This window comes from Primulina huaijiensis, chromosome 11, assembly GCF_012295235.1.
Source record: "Primulina huaijiensis isolate GDHJ02 chromosome 11, ASM1229523v2, whole genome shotgun sequence".
Lineage (NCBI taxonomy): Eukaryota > Viridiplantae > Streptophyta > Magnoliopsida > Lamiales > Gesneriaceae > Primulina > Primulina huaijiensis.
Genome location: NC_133316.1, coordinates 20,364,713 through 20,387,890, shown reverse-complemented (window position 1 = coordinate 20,387,890; position 23,178 = coordinate 20,364,713). Strand labels below are relative to the sequence as shown.

The window sequence follows — 23,178 nt, the reverse complement described above, 5'->3', positions numbered from 1 at the left end:
TAATCAAACTTCCCAATCCATACATAATTAATGAAAAAGTTAAACATAAAATCAACCAGATCCTTTGTCCACAGAGAGGGTAATAGAGTAGGCTAGGATTGTACATTTGTCCAATACAAAGAACAGAGAAAATACATATAATTTCTACACAGTTCAAGCCATGGCATTACAGATGATGGCACTAACCCATAGCGTATTTCTGAGTCCAGCTCCTTGCAGTTTGCTCATATTTGGCCCGGTCCGTCTTGTACATATGAGCGATTTCCGGTACCAGTGGATCATCAGGATTTGGATCCGTCAAAAGAGAGCAAATGGAGAGCAAAACCTGAATATGATCAAGTCAAATAACTACCTTAAACGAAAAGAACTCAAGATCCCTACGGTGTAAAAGGAGATAGCTAGCAAATTAGTATTTTTCGTTAAATAAAATAAAGCCTTAAGATGACAATACTAAAATTGGCAGCACTATCTCATTGTTGCCCCTTTTCGTTTTTTGTCAGCCACAGAAACAATTTCCCAAACTCAGTCCAAGAAGGAGGTCCCAACTCAGAGATCAGTTATTCAGAGTTGGGCTTTAACCGGCGTGCACACTTGTGATTAAGATAGGAAAAAAAAGGCAGTAGAAATTAGGATGATTTCAGATGCAATTCCAGTTCGCTATAAGGAAAGTTAGGTGATAAGAAAAAAGTTTCCGGACAAAGAATATTAACCTTAGAAATAGTTAGGGCTGGACTCCACTGCTCCTTCAAGATATCAAGGCAAATACTGCCATTGCTGTTTATGTTTGGGTGAAAAACTTTAGTCCTGAACGCCACCTGCGAAAATAAATACAGAGAAAATGAACTTTTCTACAAGCAACACTGCAAAGACAAATTAACATCGTAGTGTAGTTGATTGCCCTGACAGTTGGAACTATCATAAACTGGGATTCAAAACAAACTTTATACAAAAAACAACCATCAATGAATTTGTTAGTTTTTGTGATTACCGATAAACAAAAGCTAAAACAAAACTGGGATTCAAAACAAAAATAGACATGCAAAGAATTCTACCGGTTATGCTATGCCCGACAGGAGAGTACTGCAGGTTAATGGTTATTTTTCACCCGGAATGCAGGAGTAAACATTTACCCTATCCATTAATCACCTTAGTTCTCAACACCAGCCAACAGCATTCACTTCTGTTGTTCTGATGGCATCAACTCAATATTCTACGATTGTTATTATTTGCATTTATATAGGGACAATGCACAAGGTAATGCCCAATATTTTCTTTATTTCAGTTAACTCCAAGAGAACTATAGTTACTGCATCTATTTTTTCACAATACAAATACAAAAAGAATCCACTAGCTATTTTCTGCAACACATAAAAATAAATATTCTTTTAATTCATTTCACCTCTAATCACACCACCAAACCATAACAAACACTGGCGAGACATCTAAAAATTTTGATGAGGGTCAAAATCACTGGATGTATTAAATCTCAGCTACAACATATACAGAAAAATCACACAAACTTGGATAAAGCGAATGTACGAAAACTTGTACACATAGTCAGACTCAGAATATTATGAGAAAAAGATGATGGCCATCCACAGAGCCACTGAGGTATATTCTTATGTATATTCTTATACGATACTAAAGCTTCAGCTGATGGATTCACAAAATTGCCTCCAAATTAAACAAATGGTTTTGTCTTATTCTCCAACAGAATCCTGGCACACACTAAATCAAGAGGTGATGCTAGAAAGAACCAAAAAAGAATCACACAGAATGGCGGTTGAGGTACTTGTCTTCTGTAAGCTCGAACCAACCGTTCTAAAGAAAATTTACTATTCACATACCTTCGGAGGTTTGAATGGATAATCAGGGGGGAAATGAATAGTGACTAGAAAAACTCCTCCTGCATAAGGGCTATCTTGAGGCCCCATTATCGTTGCTTGCCAGTGAAACATATCCTCCCCAACTGGACCTGCCATTGTCAAAATAACAAAAAGAAGGTCAACATCTCCACCTATAGAAAACATTTACATATTACTATCACCTACAAATCTATGATTCCCTCGATCAACAATTGTTAGCAAAAACATACGAATGAAAATGCCAACTCATATACTATTTCATGGAAAAAAACAGTATATGAAGTGTTTGAATGATTCTCCAATTTTAAAATTGTATGCCGATCTACCAATTCAGTACGCACCAACGGTTAACTAATCAAACATGAAAAACATATCTTCCACCTAATCCTTGTCAATGCATCATGGTCACTTAGTAAGACTCGAAGCGTCAAATTTCTTCATGGAAACCCACAGATCAAGACCCGAAACGCTCTATAACCGCATCAAACAAAAAAGAAACACAAAATTAAAACAGAAACGGGGTAAGAAAGAGTACCAGCGCTACACGAAGTCGGTGGATCTTTCTGGAGATCCTTGAGCTCCTTCAAAATCCGTTTCGAAGCCATTCAACAAATCGGAATCTCCGATCCGGTAACTGTAATTCAGACAAAAGAAAAGGCAACAGAGGGAAAGTGGTGGGACAACGTGAATTGTGTGTGAGAGAGAGAGAGATGTGGCTGTGGACTGACCCGATGAATTCGATTGGAAGAAATTTGATATGTTATTAATTTAATTAATAATTAATTTTCGTCTGGTTGAGCTGCTGCGTCTCCGGAAACTAAACAGGCGACTTTTACAAATTACGACGCATTTTCAAAGAAAAATAGTATATTTTTTAAATTATTTAACTATTTTAATTTATCTTTTATTTTTTTATAAATTTATATATCTTTTATTTTTTTATAAATTTATATATAAGCATTTTTTATAATGAATTACAAAATATTTTTGGTTAAATTTGTTCAAGCATATTCCAATATAAAATATATAAAAAAATTATTTACTTTTAAATAATATATTTGAAATAGTTTTTTGCTTTAAATTTTGCAATATATACACACCCAAAAATAACATGCATGAAAGTAAAGTCATATTCCTTGACAGAGCTTGAAAACACAAACATGGATGATATATTTTGAATAAAAATTGATTATATATATTCAAAGAATCGAAAGGAGCAACTGTTAATCCAAAATCGTTGCTAAACTGGTCCAGTTTAATTGGAACCTAATGGTCTTAACCACAGTTTATCAAAACCATTGCCAAATCCTAACATATTCGAATTGAGGGAGACCAATGTCGGTCTTATATGCGGCAACTTAAGTTAATAAATATGAAAATAAAGAATAAATTAGATATCGAGATTTACGTGAAAAATCCTAAAAATTATTAGAGTAAAACAACGGACAAGATAAAAAGAATTTCACTATAATATTTTATCGTGTATAACCGCTCAGCGATATCAATAAATTCCTCATCCATATGAAAATGCGTATAAAAAACGCGTCTTTCATTTTAACATATATTCTATCTCTCGTTTTATTTAACAAAGCCACCTTCCACCTAATATCTTGTCCGCCAACAAACATTCTTCTGCCGACGATCAGTTTAACGACGATCTTTTGCAAACCGTCGCAATTTTTAACTATGTTTTTTGTAAAAAAATGTTACTATAGATGTCAATAAGGACGTTTTTCAAACCATGCGAGGTTTTTAGCAGCAACTTTTGCAACAGTCTTGGTTCGTTGCAAATCTGATATTTTTTTGTGATGCATTTGACATAAAGTCACACATAAATAGTTTTTAGTGGCATATATTAATGTGTGTACATATATGATATGTGTTGAGTAAATTATTCTGAGAAAATTTTAGATGTCATATTAAAATTTAATACTTAATCTATTAAGAAAAAACAAAGGTCAATTAACAATGTAACACCTCAACCATATATTTTTATCCCAACAAATCCATATCAGAGAATCCGTGAAAAATGAAATCTGTAGCATCTTCAGAAAAATTTCCCGTGTTTATGTATATATGTGACTTCGTCTGTGCCCTTCAATCAGAGGTGGGAGCTAACCAAAGCCTTCTCCAGAGTGATTCTATCGTCTGCACAAACAAAAAATTTGATTTTGTTTGAATTTTGAACTTATAGAGGACAAGAAGAAGAGGCATACCAAACTTTTGATGAAGTGAAGTGTGACAGCAGGTGCATCTGTGAAGAGTGTAACCGAATGCTTCACATAGTCGGCATCTCCTCGACGAATATTTATCACTAACTCATGGCTATATGCTACCACATACAGCATGAAGTACAGAGTTGCGACGTATAGCTGCCAAAAGAACACATCATTCAGATATATACAACTTCAAACGCCATTTTGTTTCACATATATTGTGGCCAATCTTACTTACGTCTAGGAAGGTCCAAAAAGAAATGTAGTAACCAGTAATTGCTGAACCTGCAAGCAACCCAATTGGGATCCCGAAGATAGAGAGGCCCACGCCTACAAAGCAGAGGAGAAGAAAGTTTTGTGTCTTCATGGATGCTGCCCAGAAACAGGCAAACGCCATAGACATTCCCAGCAGTTCACTGACTAGACAACTTCATGAGAGTTATACATGCTTTAGTATTAAAGAATTAGAATTGTGTTTAAATGAGGGAGAAGGAAATAATAGCAAGCCCAAAATGAGATCTAAAACAGGAAATAAAATACAATACCAAGGATCAATGATCCTGGGACCAATCGAAGCACCTAGAAAGAATGAACCAGCAATCAAGAGACATGACCTTTTCTTCTGCAAACAAGAAATGGAAGAGGTGGAAGGCAAATTTGCATGAAACAATTTGATAAGAAAGTTGGAAGAATTCAATACCTCGTGCCAAGGGGGCACAAAATAAATGAAGATCATGGTAATAGAAGCGCCGATTACGACAAATAAACTTTCAATGTTTCCGCTACAACTCAAGTAGGACCCAAATGCTAAACTTGATAGAGCAAAAGCCAGAGAGAGGTAGACCTGTATCGTCATCCAATCATGGTGAATATATGGAGAAAAGAATATCAAGATATATATGACAAGGGGAAAGGATTTGAAGATTTGAGATGGAAGAAATTATCGATCACATTTTATGAGACGAAGATAATTCACTAGTGATTCTTGAATAATCCAATAACAATAACAATTTCTTGGCATATGGAACTCACTGGATTGAGTTGCTGTAAGACAATATCAAAAGTCAAGCTAGAACAACCAAGATGAACCGTGCAGTTAATTAACATCTTCTCCCTCAATGGCATCACAGTGAATGATTCACATACCGCACATACGTTTTTTAATTTTGGCCAAAGACTGAAAAATATGAAGTGATCCGCAGAGAAACAAATGTTTTGATCCATAATTACATTTTCTATAAATCTTTTATCAGAAACATGTGACGACAGATTCCTTTATGAATTTTCATCTTCTTGAGGTAAATAGAAGGAAGATCGGAAAAGAAACAAAATCAAAAAGCAGCTTGAAAAATTGCTAACAATTCTGTAAACAATATCAATTATGAATACAATTACTTCATTCTTCATCTTCTTGTTAAAGGAAAAAGAAAAAATTCGAAAGAATAACTAATCAATAATTCTGGAAAGGGAAAAATGAAACCAAAATACCTTCTTCAAGATACGGCGGACGAACGGCCGGTCTCGGCCGTTCACTACGTCCGTAATTCTCCATTCCCGGCGAAAGTAGTTCCGAACAGCGCTAATTGCACTCGCAGATAACCTCATTGTGAAGAATTACGGATGAAGAAGAGCGAGAGGGGAAGATGAGGGGACGAGGTATTTGCATGCGTCGGGAGTGTAAGAAAAAGTAAATGAGCTGCCCCTGATGTCAAATATTTTAAATAATTACGTTGATTTTAGTGAGGACGTTGTGTATTTTTGGAGGATTTATAGGGGTATTTTGGAGAAACAGATATATGCAATCGCGCGGGAATAAGATTTATTTTTTAAATAAATAAATAAACGATTTAGTAGTCTTTCTTTCTTAGCAACCTTTTTTCAAGAACCTAACAACCAACTTCATTAGTCTTGAAAGGTGATTGAGGGAATTTTTATTTTTCAAAAAAACTATTATACTTGATGATTTAGGAATTAGTACAAAAATTCAGAAATAATTTATTTAAATTTACATCAGTTTATGATAACTCTCTCTTCAGGGGTAGGTAGCTCTCCCTCTTAGCCACCACCAATCACCTGAAAATGAAAGTGCGACGGATTTTTCTTGAAGTTTTAGAACAAAAGTAACATAACATAAACTTGTGAACAAGAACAAGAAAGGAAAGGAGAATGTGTGGAGTGTCGATACAAAAGTTGAGAAGGGAAAGGAGAGGATAAGGAGGAGGAAAAGTAAAGAAGGGAAGAGGGTGATGAATGTGAATAGGAAGGGTGATAGAGTTATGGTGTCTGCATGCCTCTATGTTAATGGAAGTATAAACAGTTTTCCAAACGCAGGAAATTATATCCGGTGATGCTTTGAAGAGTCTTATTCTTTCATTTTTCCCATCTGAAAATTTTATTTTTTATGATATGTGGTGAAAAGGTTTGAAAACTCTATGAAACTAGTTATATAATTTGGCAACACCGGGTTAAGCTAAGCTACCTGGAAAGATTTCTTGAGTTTCACGGTTCTACTTTTTTATGCAACGAATTTTTCTACTACCAAAATACACATATCTATGTTAGTTTAATGCCCATCCAGATTTTCTTACTTCATATTTTTCCTCACTAAACGATATTGTGACAATCCTGTGTCTAGTCACTGTTGACTGACTTGATTTGCTCTTTAATCAAATGGATGGGTTTTCATGACTGGAAAATGTCTTATTTTTTAGGATAGCTGGAAAATGTCTTATGTATCTATATAAGTTATATGAAAATATTTTAAATTTTGTGTCAGCGTAGTAAATGAGTTGAATGAGTTTGATAGATACATGTTACTTAGGCCTGCATTGTTTGCTTGCTTATTGCATTATGTTATGTAGATTGTCAATCTGACTATTCTTGCTATTGTTCTGACAGTGAGCAATCTGATTGTTTGGGCTAACTGGAATTATCTGCGTTTGTTTGCCAATATTTTGGTTTTTCTGTGAGATTAGTTGCCAGAAGAACTCATCTTATGTTTGGAGCTTAATCTGTAAAGTTACTTTCAACAACCAAAAATAAACTCTATGGTTGGAGAAACTCTAGAATTTTACATTGCCCGAATTGAAATGCCTTTTTGAGTTCTATGGATTTGGTCATAATTTCATGAACGTGACGCTGTATTGTCTTTGCTATGATTGCATAACTCTATGTTCATGCTAGTTATGTATGAGTTGAGTTGCTGCTAATTTCTTAGATCATGTAACAAAATCGCCAATTCGCCATAAAATTTTAATGAAAATCATTAAAATTATTTTTGGGACGGATTCGGAGACATGGATAATACATTCATATCCGTCCCAAACTGTTTCGAGAATTTTAAACAATCCATGAATTCGAACAAATCGTTGATCTTCATCATCGTTTTAGGTTTTTCCAGTCAGATCGGGAGCCATGAGTAAAATTGTCAAATGCTCATGTTCCAGCTAACAGATAATAAAATTTGATGGACGTTTTCTTCGGACATAGCATTGATTGCTTAGCAGTATTCAGGAGTTGGCAGATATCATCTGAGTGGCGTGGACTTGTTTGTCTTCTTCTTGATTGTGATATAATACATTGATTTAGATCGTGCTTATTTATAATGAAATTGAGGCGATATGAGATTTTTTTAGGAAAAAACTGTTTTATATTTAAGAATTGTTTCATGTCAATGATAAAATATTAATTGATTATGTAAATATAATGTTTGATTCCAGTTTTACTTTATAAAAAAACTATAGTTGATAATAGAGAAGTAACTTTAATTTTTCAAACCTTACAATATCCTAAATACTATATGTTGATCGTTCTCCTAAAAACGCAGTTCTTGTTTTCTAACATTATGTTATATTATAAACTCTAGAGAGAGATCATCATAAAAAAATTGCATATTGGGTAGTGTAACATTCTTAAGTTTATAAAAAATATTTATTAATTTTAATATTCGATGCGGGATATTTTTAACATTTTCGATGTCCGCGGCAGCTCACTCTAGAAAATTTTCACTCATCTTTTAGTATTTAGTGCATACATCATGTACCTTAATCTAACATGTAATTTTTTTTATCGAGACTGATATGATGGTAGCACTTTTCTATATCGTTCTTTCCGTTACGCCGACTCTCAACGAGAGCACCAATGTTAGTTTATAAACCCTAGAAAAATGTTATCCCAAAAAAGTTTTCTATTGAGTGGTGTAGAGTTTATAAACTATTATTTATTAATTTTAATATTCGATGTGAGATGTTTGTAACACATTTTTTTTTTTGAAACTGTAACACATTCTTAATCATTAGATATATGTATAATGAGTTGAATTAGAAATTTTAAAGACAAATATACAACTCTAATCCATCCATTCATCCCAATATAATTTTAAACAATTTCCTATTTGAAAAAATATCAAGTATGTTTGACGATGAATATCATTTTTAAATGAAAAAATGGGCTCATACATGAAAGCTAGGGCGATTTTAGGAGTGTGCAAGAAAAAAGATTCGGAGTGTCTCTATTTATGTAGTGAAAGCATTTTCCTTTTTGTGTTTCATAAGTGGAGTGTAGTATTTGATTACTCATGAGTACTCAATCATTTGTTTATGTCCTGAATAAAAATTAGAATGTGCTTGAAAGACAAATATAATTGTAATTGTTTTTTTTACATGACTACGAAAACTATAAAAATCTCATATATAATTGAATTATATGAAATCAAAAACACAAAAAAAATCTTAAAATACGTAATTTTTGCAATGAAAAATATCTCATTTATTTAATTAAAATTTCTACATTATGTTTTTCATGTAATTTTATTTTTACAGAATTTATATAATTTTTTAAGGGATACGAACATAACAAAGAAGTGTCGAGTCCTCCAACAAGATTCATCTTTGGAAGCATTTTATATTTGTAATAAAAGTAATACTATTGACATAAAGAATAAATCGTGCATATGTTTCTCTGGGGTCCGGAATACGCCAAGTTATATATCTTTTGTAAAGAAAGTTTGGAAATAACCTCAACTTTCACACTAGGGGATCTAACATTATAGTAAGATTGGACGCTTGTTGTTTTATCAAAATATAAAGTTGGTTGTCAAAATATAAAGTTGGTTGTACGATACAACTTTATTTTTTTTCAACTGTATAACAACTCAAGTGTCATACGTCGATCCTCCAAGTATTTGATAAAGCGATAAATACTCAGTCTTACAATCAGTATCATAATCAATGTCACATGTTCAATTATCATGGATTATTAGAAGGAATACAATTATTGTAATGAGAATTGTTGGGGTGCAATAAATATCCATACTAGGAGACGAAACATATGACGTTTGAGCAGGACAGAGCTAGGATCTTTTGTTCATTGTATGCAATAATATACTATAATTAATAAATAAAAAAATATAAATATTCTGATCAAGTAATCATTAAACACCATAAAATAATTATCCTACAATTGATTTCTTGGAGTCTTCATATTTTGAAAATTTTGTGCAATAGTTTCGTTATAAACCGTAGACAACGAAGTTATCATTCATCACCTATTTGATTGAAAACTCTTTCTCTATAGTCGCGACTGGTAGACTTAATATAAAATATATTATTATTACCAATTTGATTATTTATTTAAAAGTAATTTCTTTTTATTGTACAATGATGTATGACATATTTCCTTCAAAAAATAAAATAAAACTATATTTTAAGAAGTATACAATAATTTAACTGTTACTAAGATAGTTTAGCATTTTTATAAATTTGATTAATTTAATAGAGACAGTATAAGGATATGAGATTTGATTTAAAAAATCTATGTTTTTCTGGGCTCAGGACAAGGGCGGAGCCACATATATGTCAACTATAACCATGGTGGTTCTATTTTTAATTTTTTTTACATTAAGATTTTTACTATTTTTTTATTACAACACACGCTGGGGAGGGGGATCGAACCCGAGGAGGAAGCCAGCTAATCTGACAGGTGAGACCACTGAGCTAAAACCCGATCTCTTTTCTAACTTGTATTTAGTCCATGTATCTCAAGTAGAAAAAGAAAGGAGTTAAAAAAAAAGATTTTGAGCAAAAAATCTAATTTCTATAAAATTAATTGACATATTTATTATTTTATATTTTGTTAAGAAAATTTGTACCCTGAGTATTATCAAATTTCTAGCTTTACCAGTGCAAGTGTGGGCAGGCCAAGGGAAGCTCCGTCCATGTTTGAGTTGTTGTACAATTTAAAATATTATAGTTGTATCATTAATATCAGCTATAACTTTTGATAAAGCAGAAAACTTCAAATCTTACATAATAATATGATAATTTATTAATTGTTCATATATCAAAATGAATTTTCTTAATATCTTTCTGAAAATAATTGAAAGCTAGCTATATTTGGATTTCATTTTCGTAAATATTTTTCTCCTTTTGAAAATAAAACGGATATTTACATCTTATTTTTTTCAAAATATATTTTAATTCACTAAGAATATCACAACATAATTATTATTTATGACTTCAATTTTTATCACTTAAAAAACGTATTCCATCTAACTATATTATTTCCTAACCTATTATATTTTATACTTTTAAAATACTCTGCACAACATTTAAGACTGAATTCGTGCATGTAACTAATTAGGTTGAAACAGTTGAAAAATTAGAAAGATAACTAAGGCTCGGAGTTTTATGAAGATTATATCACTTAAAATTCTTATTATTCTTTAACTTCAAGATCTTAGAAATCAAAATCTTGCTACAACTATAAAACTCAATATGTATTTTTATCTCTTCTCATATTCTTTGGAGCTTCCCATCACCAAAATTTCCAAAATTATTAAAAAGATTTGCTTCAGTGAGCAAAAAAATTGAATCTTTAAAACTATTATGATTCAATAAAATGGATGAATTGGAGATAAAAATGTAGTAAAAATTTTCATAATTGTTGTTTTGTTGGGAGATGCTTTGTGTAAATTTTAAAAGTTTGATGGGAAAAGGATAAAATAAAATATGTGATATATGTTTTAGGATGTGGTGGAAGAATACATTAGTTATGCAGTTCGAAAAATATTATCCACCAGATTAAAATCTTCTGGCGACGCTCCTAGATATATCACACATGTAAAATTTAATATCACAATTTGAATCATCTCCTTCTCAAACTTCATCCAACACATTTTAAATTTAATACTTATGACATTCATGTGAAATAGTTATTCTTCTTTTATTTCTATTTTTATAAAAACTAGTTTGCGTTGCTTTAAAGATGGCTTGTTTTACTATCTCATTTGGCCGGAATCAATTTTGAATATAATCTCGTGGCTAGCTAGAAAACAGTATTATATTGACTTAAATTATTCATCATACAATAATTTTTTTTTATTAAACTTATGGTAATTTGTGAGAAACATGCACGTGGATAAAAAAAATAATAAAATAGGAAAAATAATTATTGAGTATATTTTCTTTTCTATTATAAATCTGAGTTTTCTTATTGCATGTACTGGTTATGAAGGTTTCAAAAATACCACAATTGTTTTTTTAATGTCAGTGAGTGTCCTAATAATTAAATTAATAACCCTCTCGATTGAACGAATTGATTTCCATGCATCATAAAAAAAAAAATTTAAGCTTCGCATTCTCTTAAAAAATATTACTCAATCATCATAAATAAAAAAATAATCGTCTTATGATATTAATTTCATTTTAAAAAAAAATTATCTCGTTAAAACATAAAAATAATGGCAAAAACTTGTGTGAGACGATATCACGGGTCGTATTTTGTAAAACGGATCTCTTATTTGGATCATCCATGAAAAATTATTATTTTTTATNGACGGATCTCTTATTTGGATCATCAATGAAAAATTATTACTTTTTATGCTAAGATTATTACTTTTTATTGTGAATATCGGTAGGGTTGACCCGTCTCACAGATAAAGATTCGTGAGACCGTCTCACGAGAGACCTACTCAAAAATAATTATATCAAAAAACGTTTTATAAAACACGAGAAACCTAATTCAATATATTAACAAAAAAATACAACATTCACATAAAACCTTAACTACCTACCATAAATCGAATTATTGAAAGGAAAACTGAACCCTAATTCTTAGGGTTTTGTTTCAAGGTTACAGCTTGCATGGAACAAGCTTTAACGAAACATTTAACATAGTGTTACGAAAATCCATCGGACTCGACACTAGAAAAAGAAACAGATTACTCAAATGTGACAAATGCTCACATGCACGATATGTGACATGCATTTTGTGTGAATCATTTAAGTTGCAAGTTTTTATTATTTTCGTGGATTAAGGGACCGAAAAATTCATACTCGAAAATAAGACATTCTGTATTTTTTGATGAAAATCTTGCATCTTTTTTTTCTTTGTAGAATTTAAGTCAAATGCGATGATTTTTCACATAAGATGAGGATTATTTTCGGCTTTGTCTTTGTGCATTTTTGTAAAGTAATTTAAGAATCTTTCAAAAGGGCATGTTATATAACCTAGTTTTATCCCAACCAACCTCGTGCCTATAAACACAATTCAACATTACAATATTCCCTTCGGTGCCAAGTGACCATTTAACTTCTACGTTATGCAATAAACAGTCCTAATTTGGAAATCTTGAGAAAGAACACCGGGGCGCTTATGCACTTGCAACATGCATGTGCTCGTAGTAGGGTTGTTAACGAGTCAAATTTATAATTCATTTACTATTTTACCCCTTATATTATTGATTGTCATCTCATCAGTGCTCACATAAGTGTGCACAGTCAGTGTCCAACATATCAAAACTATATATATATATATATATACACACACACACACACACACACACACACACACACACACACACACACACACAATGAGCTTACTTAGCACTCCTAACGACAAACAATGGATTGTTAAGTAAGCTCATTATTTTGTTCCTGCATGTCATCTTCAATTATGAAAACATAAATAATTTAGTTAAAGCATAGTTGTGGAACTATATACTCCATTTACTATACAAGTGAAGACATAATTTAGCAAGTGCTATATACTCCATTTACTAAACAAGTGAAGACATAACAAATTCTACTCCCTCAACAAGAGGATCGTTGCCACTGTTTGATTTGTGTCATTAGATGATAGATGTATAATATAAGGATGATAAATCGAATATACGTTGAAATAATATAATTATTATAAATTTAATCATTTATAAAATTTGAGTCAAATATTAGATGAAACACAAATATGTAATCAATTACATTAAACGGTTATTTAATTTTTGTTATTATTTTACCTCAACGTATAACCAGTCTCATTTGCACGCTTTCGTGCATATCATATTTGTGATTGCAATTTTATAACTTGGTGTTTGAATTGATGATTTCAAATGTGTTTTTGTTGTTTAGAGAAGTAAAACTATTAACTTCAAATATATTCCTTACATGTTTATAAAGTATTTCATGTTAATAAAGATGTATTTCAATTTCACCTAAAAATGATGTCATTTGAAATTCATATTTTTTTATTATTAGTGTGTAAATAAAAAATGTTTAAATTTAAGATTTGAACTATTGTTTTATTATAAACAATAAGAATAATCGAAATCAAAGATTTCAAATATTCAATGGTCCAAAATGTTATATATAAATAATCCTTGAAAGATTATAGTGATCATAAATAACTACAAACGTCGTAGGATCAAATATATGTAAGTTTTTAAATATTTTTAAACTGTACAAACAGATCAATGCTCCTTCATATAAAAGATCGAAAAGATAATGATTGACTCCAAAGAAGTAATTTTTAATGGGTATTGAGATGTCTTTGGAATACAGAAGTAAAATAGGTTGCCTTCGGTGTCAGTTGTCGTCATTGACTATTTTTTAAACTTTACTCTGCATCCTATATACATATATTATGGTCACATATTTTTAGAGGGCGTACAAGAACAGTTTATAGAAAGAGATAAAATTAATTATAACATTTTAAATGGATGGCTTTTTAATTTTTTTTTTTTGATCCTTTTGTGTTACGCTGACTTAAATTATCTTTTTTTTACAACCCCTGATTTTTATTTCCTTTTTCTGTTTATTGTTTTACATCCTCAATTGAGGTATGCTGATAGTTAGGCTCGTCAGTTAGACTGATCATCTATTTGGCTTCGTCAGTCCCAGAGTTACTTCATTGATCGGAACACTTAGAGCTCGTCAGTTAGGCTAAACCAAACCGTTGAGATCTGCTCAACTTGTTAATATGATTTGTAGATAATCATATTAGCTTCATAACACATGTGTAATTGTTCTATTTGAATAACTGAGTTGATTAGGCTGACCAAAATAACACAACTGCTCATGCTCATCTTATTGCTATTTTCATTGCAATCAATTTGGTTTTGCACCTTTAGTTTGCCTATATAACATACGATTAGCTCAAGTTATGTGAAATACGACTTGTACTAAATCGAGTTTTCTCTTGATTCAATTTTGTGGTTGGTCATTTTCGTCAACGAGCTGTGAGATATCATCGAAAAACTGAAGCTCACCAGATTTTCAGTTTGTCTAAATTCGAATTTCAGCTTCCATCATGGGTTAATAACTTCACATTTGAATAAATATGATAGAAACATAATAACAAATTTTGTTATAATCAAAATCAAGACGGTAGAATTTCTAATCCCAACAACATGCTATTCACAATCATGGTTAAGGTAATATGGTTCATTTTGATCGTAAAATCACATCCACCTTTATAATTTTTGAAAATGTTCATTTTAACACAATAATATTTTTAAAATTTTAATTTGGTGTTTGTTGGATGAAAATTGAATGTAACTTCGAAAATGCAGGACAAAAAAAATATAGGATTCGAAATATATATAAGAATAAAATTCAATTTTGATATATTTTTATATGATGCATATTCACCGTACAAATCTTTTAAATCGCACAATAGCTCAAGCACTACGGTTCGATCGCTCTTCCAGCATAAACATATATTACACTCAACAATCTATCTCTCAATAATTGTACTCCTTGCAATGAATAGGAACCGAACCTGTGGCTTTGACTCTGATACCAATTGTTATGATCAAGAACTTAGCACTAGGCCAAAAGTTATAGGTGTTATCCAAGGCACAACTTTATTTCCTCATAGTTGTGGCAGCACAGACTGCACTTACTTGAGTGTTAATAGGTCGGGTTGTTAATTTCATGAGTTCAGGGAGGTGCGTGTCTATCTGTTGATAATGTCTCATATCCTTTAGAGATCGGTCTTACCCTTTCCCTTTTCCATCGGTCATATCCCTAACAAAGACAATATTACATGTTAAGATCTATCGTCACTTGTTTACGGTCCACCTAGCCAACTAACTCAAGCGGCACAACATCAACAGCTTGACGTATGAGAACTTCCCAATAGATCACTAATCTCAATACTACTCTCATTCATGCATACTTAACCCAGCATCATCAATATCATATTCTTAAATTTTAAGATTGAATAATCATTTGTGATATAAGTATAAATGCACTTATTAAATGCATAATAAATTTTTTAAATAAATGAGTTAATTAAAAACATTATAGTTTTGAAAGATATAAAACCAAAGTGAAGTTACATGTAATAATAATGAAAAAAAAACTTGTCTATTGTATATTTATGAACAACAGTGAGAAAATCATGTTTATACGAGGAATTTCACTTTGAACAAAATTGTAAAATTAAGGTTGAGTTCTAATAATTGTATCTGATAGAAAAGTGATTGACACGTGATATTTGGGTCGCCGAACAATTTAAAATAGTTAAATTACAGTTGTTCCATCAGTTATAACTTTTGACAAAATAACAAACTGGATCGTATAATTGATATTCGACTCAACGCCACATGTTCGATTTCCATAAATTACATGAGAGAAATTATTGAGAGTTTGATAATTTTGGTGTAATAATTGTCTTTTTGAGAAAAAAGTCGATACGTGATGATTGAACTATTATATGATTTAAAAATTTTGAGTTATATCATTACCATCAATTATAATTTTTGATAAAATAACAAACAGTCAATTCCTACAAATGAAATCGCATGTTTAAGAAAGAATGAAAAATTTTCTTTTTGGTACTTAGAAAAATTTCAGAATATGAGACATATTTGGTTTGGGTTGGATACTTTTTAAGAAAATCGATTTTGGGTAAATTTCATATAGTATTGAAATATATTTTTTATTTATTATGTTCAAAAGAATAAAATTTTATTATGAAGTAAACTCGCGTAAAAATCTGTCCAATGTATATTACACAACATAATAGATTTTTTTTTAAAAAAAATATTATGCTTGTGGTTAGAATATAATAAAATTAGTATGATATTTTTGAAAAGTGATAAATAAAAAAAAACTATGACTGATAATTAAATTGGAATATATATAAAAAAATATACCAAATTTTAAAATAAATAAAATCTATATTTATTTTGGGAGCTGAAAATCGAACCATGTCTCTCTTCTGAGAAGGTTTTTTTTATAGGTGCTGATATAATTTTGCTTCTTGTACTCAGTACTTTCTTTTAATATTTTGGTCATTATTTACTTTTTCACTTGATTTACTTTTTTTTTATTATTATTATTATTATTATTATTATTTGAACGAATTGAACTTTAATTTAATTGTGCACGTTATGTATATAAATATATATACATTGCATGTGCCTAACAAGTTACCTATTTAATCATCAAAGTTATATTGATATGAAATGATTTGAAATTGAGAAATAAATTTTATTCATGATTTCAAACGATACTAATATTGAGTATATTTTAATTTTATTATTATTAAAACGAAATATATATTTGAAATTTTCTTACCAGAAAACTAAACTTTATTTGATATATATCATAGTTTTCAAATTAATATTCAAATACAAAATAAGTATGTACGTATACGCACACAACAAATCATGTATCAGTCTAAGAAATAATAATCATAAATATATGAACAATATGAAAAGCTGTAAAATGTCAGCGTCAATCAAAATTTGAATGAAATTGAGTAACCTAAGTTTGCGTTCCTACTATATTTTCATTCCACGCACCCTTTATTGTCATTATAAAAGGCCAATTCCAACCTCTCTATTTTCTTGCAAATTCAAACACTAAGTGAATTATATTATCTCATCACCCCACTACGCTGCCCCACCCCATTTTTGAGCTTCCTCGCAAAAATAAGGCAGGCATGCGGATTTCGACTATTAAATGCGTACGGCCATGCACCTCATCGAATGTCACAACTCAGCACCCCACTGTCACTGATACGAGACCCACCAAGAAAATTAGTTTAAGCCAGAAAAATTACTTAAAATGTGGTTTCTTAGATAGCATTGATGGGTCCAAGAACTTGGCCTTGATGGAACCAGCCAAGATTAGCAAGAGGTGGAGGGAGTACCAGGGGATCAAGAATTGGGAAGGACTGCTCGACCCACTTGACGAAAACTTGCGACGCGAGATCATTCGTTATGGGAACTTCGTCGAGGCCACTTACCAGTCATGCAATCTGGACGTTTCATCTCCATTCTATGGTACTTGTCGTTACCCTAAAAGAGACCTGCTCAATGAGTCGGGATTCAGGGAAACGGGTTACAGAGTTTGTAGGAATCTGACCGCTAATTCGGGGATTCGATTGCCCCGATGGATGCCATCCTGGATGACCATGCAGTCCAGTTGGATCGGTTATGTGGCGGTTTGCAAGAACAAGAAAGAGATTACCAGGCTGGGGAGACGGGACGTGGTCATTGCATTGCGGGGCACGGTGACTTGTCTCGAATGGCTAGAAAATCTGAGGGCGACCCTAACTCCCCTCTCCAACAACACCGACCACGGTTCTGATTCCGACGGTTATCCCGATTCTGACTCGGAGGTACCGATGGTGGAGAGTGGATTTTTGAGTTTATACACCTCCACGTTTGAAAACCGGCCAAGTTTACAAACTCTACTGAAACAAGAGATATCACGAATCCTGGAAAAATACGGGAATGAACCGTTGAGCTTCACCATCACCGGCCACTCCCTCGGGGCAGCGTTGGCTACTGTCGCCGCCTACGACATCAAAAAAACTTTTGAAAACTCGGCCCTTGTCACCGTGATCTCCTTCGCGGGGCCGAGAGTCGGGAACTGGAGCTTCAGGTGTGAGCTGGAGAAGCAAGGCACCAAAATCTTGCGCATTGTAAACTCCGATGATCTCATTACCAAAGTCCCAGGATTCGTCATAGAAAATAACGAACAGAGTCAGTTTTCAGACAATATTCAAGTCAACAACGCTGCGGCGGGTCTTGGTGGATGGGTTCAGAAGCTTGTGGAAGGACAATGGGTCTACGCCGATGTTGGCTGCGAGCTGCGGCTGAGCAGCCGTGACTCGCCGTACTTGAGTGGCATCAACATTGCCACATGCCACGATCTCAAGACGTATCTTCATCTCGTTGACGGATTCGTGGGTTCGAATTGTTCCTTCCGGGCTACCGCAAGAAAAATAATTAACAAAAACCTGGGCACCGTATAATTAATTAGTCAAGTCCCCTTTTCCATGTAAAATTGAGTATGACTAAGGAAAGATCGAGCCCGTGATTGTAAAAAAATAAAAGTGAAATTAAATTTGTATATAATTTTTTTTTTTAAAATTACTGTTTTCGTTTCCACCTACATTCGTGTACAATTACTTAAAAAAATTACTGGTTTCATTGACCCTACATTCGCACAATTACTTAACGCCGTCCAGGATGGATACAATAATTGACTTTTTAGTTTCCCATCATACGGGAGAAGTTAGAACCACACGTATAAAATTGGGTGCATGTCGTGAAAATCCAAAAATGTACCCGAAATCTCAATTCTGGGATAAGGTTCCGAGGTCGAGCTGAATCTACGTAAACTAAGGAGTACTTGAGTTTCCTAGTCCATAAGTAATTCGTTCTACCACGTACCTAATTAGAATGTTGGACGGTACTTAGAAAGTCCAATTTTGTTGTATTGAAGACGATGGAATTTTAGAATACCACCGACCCGTTACTACTTTCTATGACAAGACACACAACACTACTCATGCCTAACCTCGCCTCCGTCCATATATAAAATACCATCACTATANGACTTCATCATAATTTTAATATATGAATTAAAAAAATAAAATGAAAAAAAAAAACGTAAGTAAGAATTGAACTTATAACTTATAATTTAGAAAACAAAGACCATATCCACCAAGCTACATATGACTTGCATTAAAACTTAGCATTTTATTAATATATATAATTATTAAAACAGACAATGACACTAAAAATTAGTTACTCGGATAAAATAAATATTACTTATTTCAAAAGGCAACAGTGAATCCCGGGCCTCGGGCCACAACCTCGGTTGTACAACATACATATATTGTTAATTATCGGTCGGGCCTCCGTCCACATATACCATATTTCAAAAGGTCAAAAAGTCAAACTATGACAGCACTGTGACCTCGATGCACGCCTGCTTTATCAGAATAACGATCTGATCTTGGAATCGCTACTTGATTTGACATTTTGTTGCAGTTCAAAGGTGGAGCCAAAAACAGAACCCATTGCTATTTCGTTGCTATTCATTATGGTTTGATGATTGTGGTACAATGTGATTTTATTAACATACGAGTAATTTGGGATTCTGCTAATGTTGTCCAAGTATTGATATCTTCATTGGAAATTCTTAATCACGAAGGATTTCATATTTCGAACACCTTAGATCTTCTTCAATCTTGTAGTTTTAAGAGGATTTGTCAATAGATATACAAACAAGGTAGAAACATGTATAATGCATTTTGCATTGTCTCACCTTTGTCTTGGGTTGAAGGTTTTTACTAATCTTGGTTGATGGGTGTATCTATTAACGTCTTATCTAATGAATATTTTGATTTTTCTTTAAAAAAAAAGATTAGATTTTAAAATCTTTAATCTAGTGAGATAATTAATCATGCCATTTGATACTCCAATCTAAAGCCTGGTCCTATCCGAGCCGCGCTTTCTGGCCAAATTTTGACCAGGTAAGCCCACCAAACAGTCGCGACCCTGAGGAAGAACCTAACCTAGGAAAACTTAAGCCAAGAGGAACCAAACCTCCCCCATAGAGATTAGTGGACGAGCCTGAGCAGAGGCCTCGGAAGGCATAACTTGCTCTGAGAGACAATCCGCTAGGGTCGAGTTTTTTTGGGGATAATAAGACTAAGCCTACGAGCAGAATTCACTTGTCACCTCTGAACTGGCACGGCTTACCCGACCGCATGGTATTGGACATGCTGAAACCCTGAATATATATATGAGATTCAGATATAAACATATTGAATCTAATTTTAATGGGAAGATATCCTTAGAAATTTTGAATACCCACCGATCTTTACATCTAGATATCGAACATCGCAAATATGGAAGCAAATCCTTATTTTCGGGGATGTTCTCTTATTAGAAACCAGATTGCCCAAGGTAACTAGCCTCATTTGCGCCTATAAATACTTAGATATCGTCACTAGTTAATGATTCATAGATACAGTCTTTCTTCTCAATTATACTTTGTGATACCTTGGAGAGGGCCCGGGTCATCCTTGGATTAGTGCAGGGCAAGAAAGAGCAGGAGCCCAAAGCTAGTCTCGGGAATTCGAGATAATACTAAGTGACAACAAGTTTGAGTAAAGAAATATTCATGCAAACTCGGGCTCCTTGCTTTGGCACCAGGGACCCTGTCAATGGATAGTCCAAGGGTCAGGGTCCCCCTTACATCCTCACGTCATAACCAGGGACACAATGCCTCGAAATCAAACATATGTCAGTCAGCGCACGTAAGGACGATGTAACAAGATTGTAAAAAAATATAAGTTGTCAATAGAGACAGTGTCAGATGGGAAAGGCATGGGCAGCCGTTTGATCGTTAGGAGTAGCCGTACACTGAAAACAAGACCGTCGTTACTTTTTCCTTCTATAAATTGTCAGGTTTTCTCGATCAATTAAGACATTTACTTAACATTTTCACAAGCACTCACTATATACTCTCTATATCACACTTTCATCTGCATGAATATTCGAAAAATCTTCTGAAACTCTACTAACGTTCTTTGCTTTCCAAGTGTGCATAATACTCTACACGGGATCCCTCTGCTCGGTTTCCAGCACTCCCAAGAAAGGAACATAATCCGACCAGGTAAATTGTCCACTTGGGTCGCTGAATTTACCCGGACATATCACTTTGTTTTTCACATCTCCGAATACTCGTTGACTTAAGCATCGAAAAGATCATGCCAAAAAACAACTTCAATCATTTGTGCAGACTCTTATCATTCGAGGCATCCGGACCCGATCCAACCAAGGACCCGAATTTTTTTTAAAGAATTTGGCTCAACAGACTGGACCTTACGGAATCTTAGTAGCATCACTATTGTTTCTATATATTTATTCATCATATTATAATTATCTAGCGCTGATATTCAAGGGTTCAAGGCTAACTTTGATTCATGTCGTTCTTAGCTTGTGATACACATGAATTTTTTAACAGTTAGAATCATGAAGATATTAACTTGTAGCAATATGGGAGAAATAAGCCATCCGGGAAAAGATAAATTTAACTGATAAAATTCTATAAAAACAACAACTACATATATATGTACATGTTTGCAACAAAGGATCTTGTAATGACTATATTGATGGCAACTACACATGTTCCAACAAATACTGTCTCAATGGCAGCAACACGGCTTTTACTGTAACTATTTTTCCGTTGAGTACTTACATATTCAAAACGGTTCCTGTAAACCCGAGGCCAATCGAGCTATGAAGCAAAATGGGTAGTCCATTCTTGAGTAATCATAGTTGCACTTGGAGAAAGTGAGAAATTGGTCTGTTTTGACTAAATTTTGACCAATAATTCGATTGGTTTCTTTAATTGAAAACAGATGGATTAAACGCCAAATATTTCTTGGTCTAGGGTAAGAGTGAGGTCTCATGACTTTTTCAGTCTTAAGTTCAAATTTTACTTATGTGAGTATCACTATTAGTACAACACAAATAAATTAAAGTTTACAATTAACAACCAACAACCTTATTAAGGTTAAATCTTCAATTCTTCAACTTTAAGCAGCAAGCTGTGAGCTTTGTTTCCCGAAAGCCTTTAAGGTTAGTTTAGATATTTCCAAACTAGGATACGTAAACCACTGTTTATAAACAAGATTGATCTCTGGATCCTTTAATTAATTCTGAAGAATCTCAATTTGAGTTTTTATTAATTTAATCTTATTTTTTAATTTTAAAAGATAATTGGCAGACGACATGATATAATCAAAAGGTGGATCATAAATATATTCATAAGGCATATACTTACATGATTCTGAATGCAGAAGGATGAAACTAGAACTCTGAAACTAGAACTGTGAAACTAGAACTTTGGAGAGATTGCTCGAATTATTAGTCTTTTATTCAGAAAGAAGAGAGAAGGAGTAGTTTGTAGTGTCTTTGTCCAAATGTTGGAATAATTCTTTAAGTAATGTAGCCTAAGTAGGCATATCTTTATTTAGATTTCTCATTGTTTCTCTTGTTGGTCCAAGAGCAATAACTCCTTGCCTATCATAGGCTTTTCCCTCTGCAAAAAAGTCTTCTTTTCCTCACCATTTTATTAAAATTTTCCTCATCAAGATAGTAGGAGTAAATTTGATTTCGAATTTTTCTTTGGCTTGGTCTTGTAACTCATATTCTCATCTGGTTATCCAAGAAATATTATAATTGATAGCAAATTAGATCATAGCTGTTAATCCCTCAAATTGTGAATTGGCTTGTTCGAATTTGGTCCATATATTTTTAACATTTCGAAGAAGAATGAATGGTATTATCGGATCAGACTAGCCGGATCGGACCGGTCGGTTAGACCAAGAACTAATCACTAGTCTAGTGCTTAACACACATACAAACCGTTTTAACGATCAAACAGGTCGAACCAGTTATTAACCGATCGAATTGATTAACTGTTTTTTTAGAATTTAATTGTTTCTTATTTTTAAAAACTTAAATTTTATTTTTGGTTATATATATATATATATATATATATATA

The 23,178-nt window shown here is 32.8% G+C and overlaps 3 protein-coding genes across 3 annotated transcripts; 1 reads left to right on the top strand and 2 right to left on the bottom strand.

Annotated features, from left to right (window-relative positions):
* On the bottom strand, positions 1-2,612 carry LOC140987695 (ubiquitin-conjugating enzyme E2 28-like). Its single transcript, XM_073456326.1, has 4 exons — positions 2,401-2,612; positions 1,848-1,975; positions 711-815; positions 1-325 (listed from the first exon to the last, which is right to left on the bottom strand). Exons 1-4 carry the CDS (start codon positions 2,468-2,470, stop codon positions 182-184), a joined length of 447 nt encoding a protein of 148 aa, XP_073312427.1. The 5' UTR covers positions 2,471-2,612; the 3' UTR covers positions 1-181.
* Positions 2,613-3,889: 1,277 nt separating this feature from the next.
* Positions 3,890-5,688, bottom strand: LOC140987619 (bax inhibitor 1-like). Its single transcript, XM_073456196.1, has 6 exons — positions 5,570-5,688; positions 4,782-4,925; positions 4,627-4,703; positions 4,320-4,509; positions 4,082-4,237; positions 3,890-4,013 (listed from the first exon to the last, which is right to left on the bottom strand). The coding sequence occupies exons 1-6, from the start codon at positions 5,684-5,686 to the stop codon at positions 3,963-3,965; spliced, it is 735 nt and encodes a 244-aa protein (XP_073312297.1). The 5' UTR covers positions 5,687-5,688; the 3' UTR covers positions 3,890-3,962.
* An 11,566-nt stretch (positions 5,689-17,254) lies between these two features.
* LOC140989035 (phospholipase A(1) DAD1, chloroplastic-like) lies at positions 17,255-18,664 on the top strand. The gene has a single exon (XM_073458192.1). It carries the CDS (start codon positions 17,306-17,308, stop codon positions 18,623-18,625), a length of 1,320 nt encoding a protein of 439 aa, XP_073314293.1. The 5' UTR covers positions 17,255-17,305; the 3' UTR covers positions 18,626-18,664.
* Positions 18,665-23,178: the final 4,514 nt, after the last annotated feature.

Excerpts from the sequence above, each read along its gene's own strand:
- LOC140987619 (XM_073456196.1), bottom strand. The coding sequence starts at position 5,686 with ATGAGGTTATCTGCGAGTGCAATTAGCGCTGTTCGGAACTACTTTCGC. Across the intron at positions 4,926-5,569 it reads TCCGCCGTATCTTGAAGAAG|GTCTACCTCTCTCTGGCTTT; the intron begins GTATTTTGGTTT and ends ATGACGATACAG. Across the intron at positions 4,238-4,319 it reads CTTTTTGGACCTTCCTAGAC|CTATACGTCGCAACTCTGTA; the intron begins GTAAGTAAGATT and ends TTCTTTTGGCAG.
- LOC140989035 (XM_073458192.1), top strand. The coding sequence starts at position 17,306 with ATGCGGATTTCGACTATTAAATGCGTACGGCCATGCACCTCATCGAAT.
- LOC140987695 (XM_073456326.1), bottom strand. The coding sequence starts at position 2,470 with ATGGCTTCGAAACGGATTTTGAAGGAGCTCAAGGATCTCCAGAAAGAT. Across the intron at positions 1,976-2,400 it reads ACCGACTTCGTGTAGCGCTG|GTCCAGTTGGGGAGGATATG; the intron begins GTACTCTTTCTT and ends TGACAATGGCAG. Across the intron at positions 816-1,847 it reads ATCCATTCAAACCTCCGAAG|GTGGCGTTCAGGACTAAAGT; the intron begins GTATGTGAATAG and ends TTATTTTCGCAG.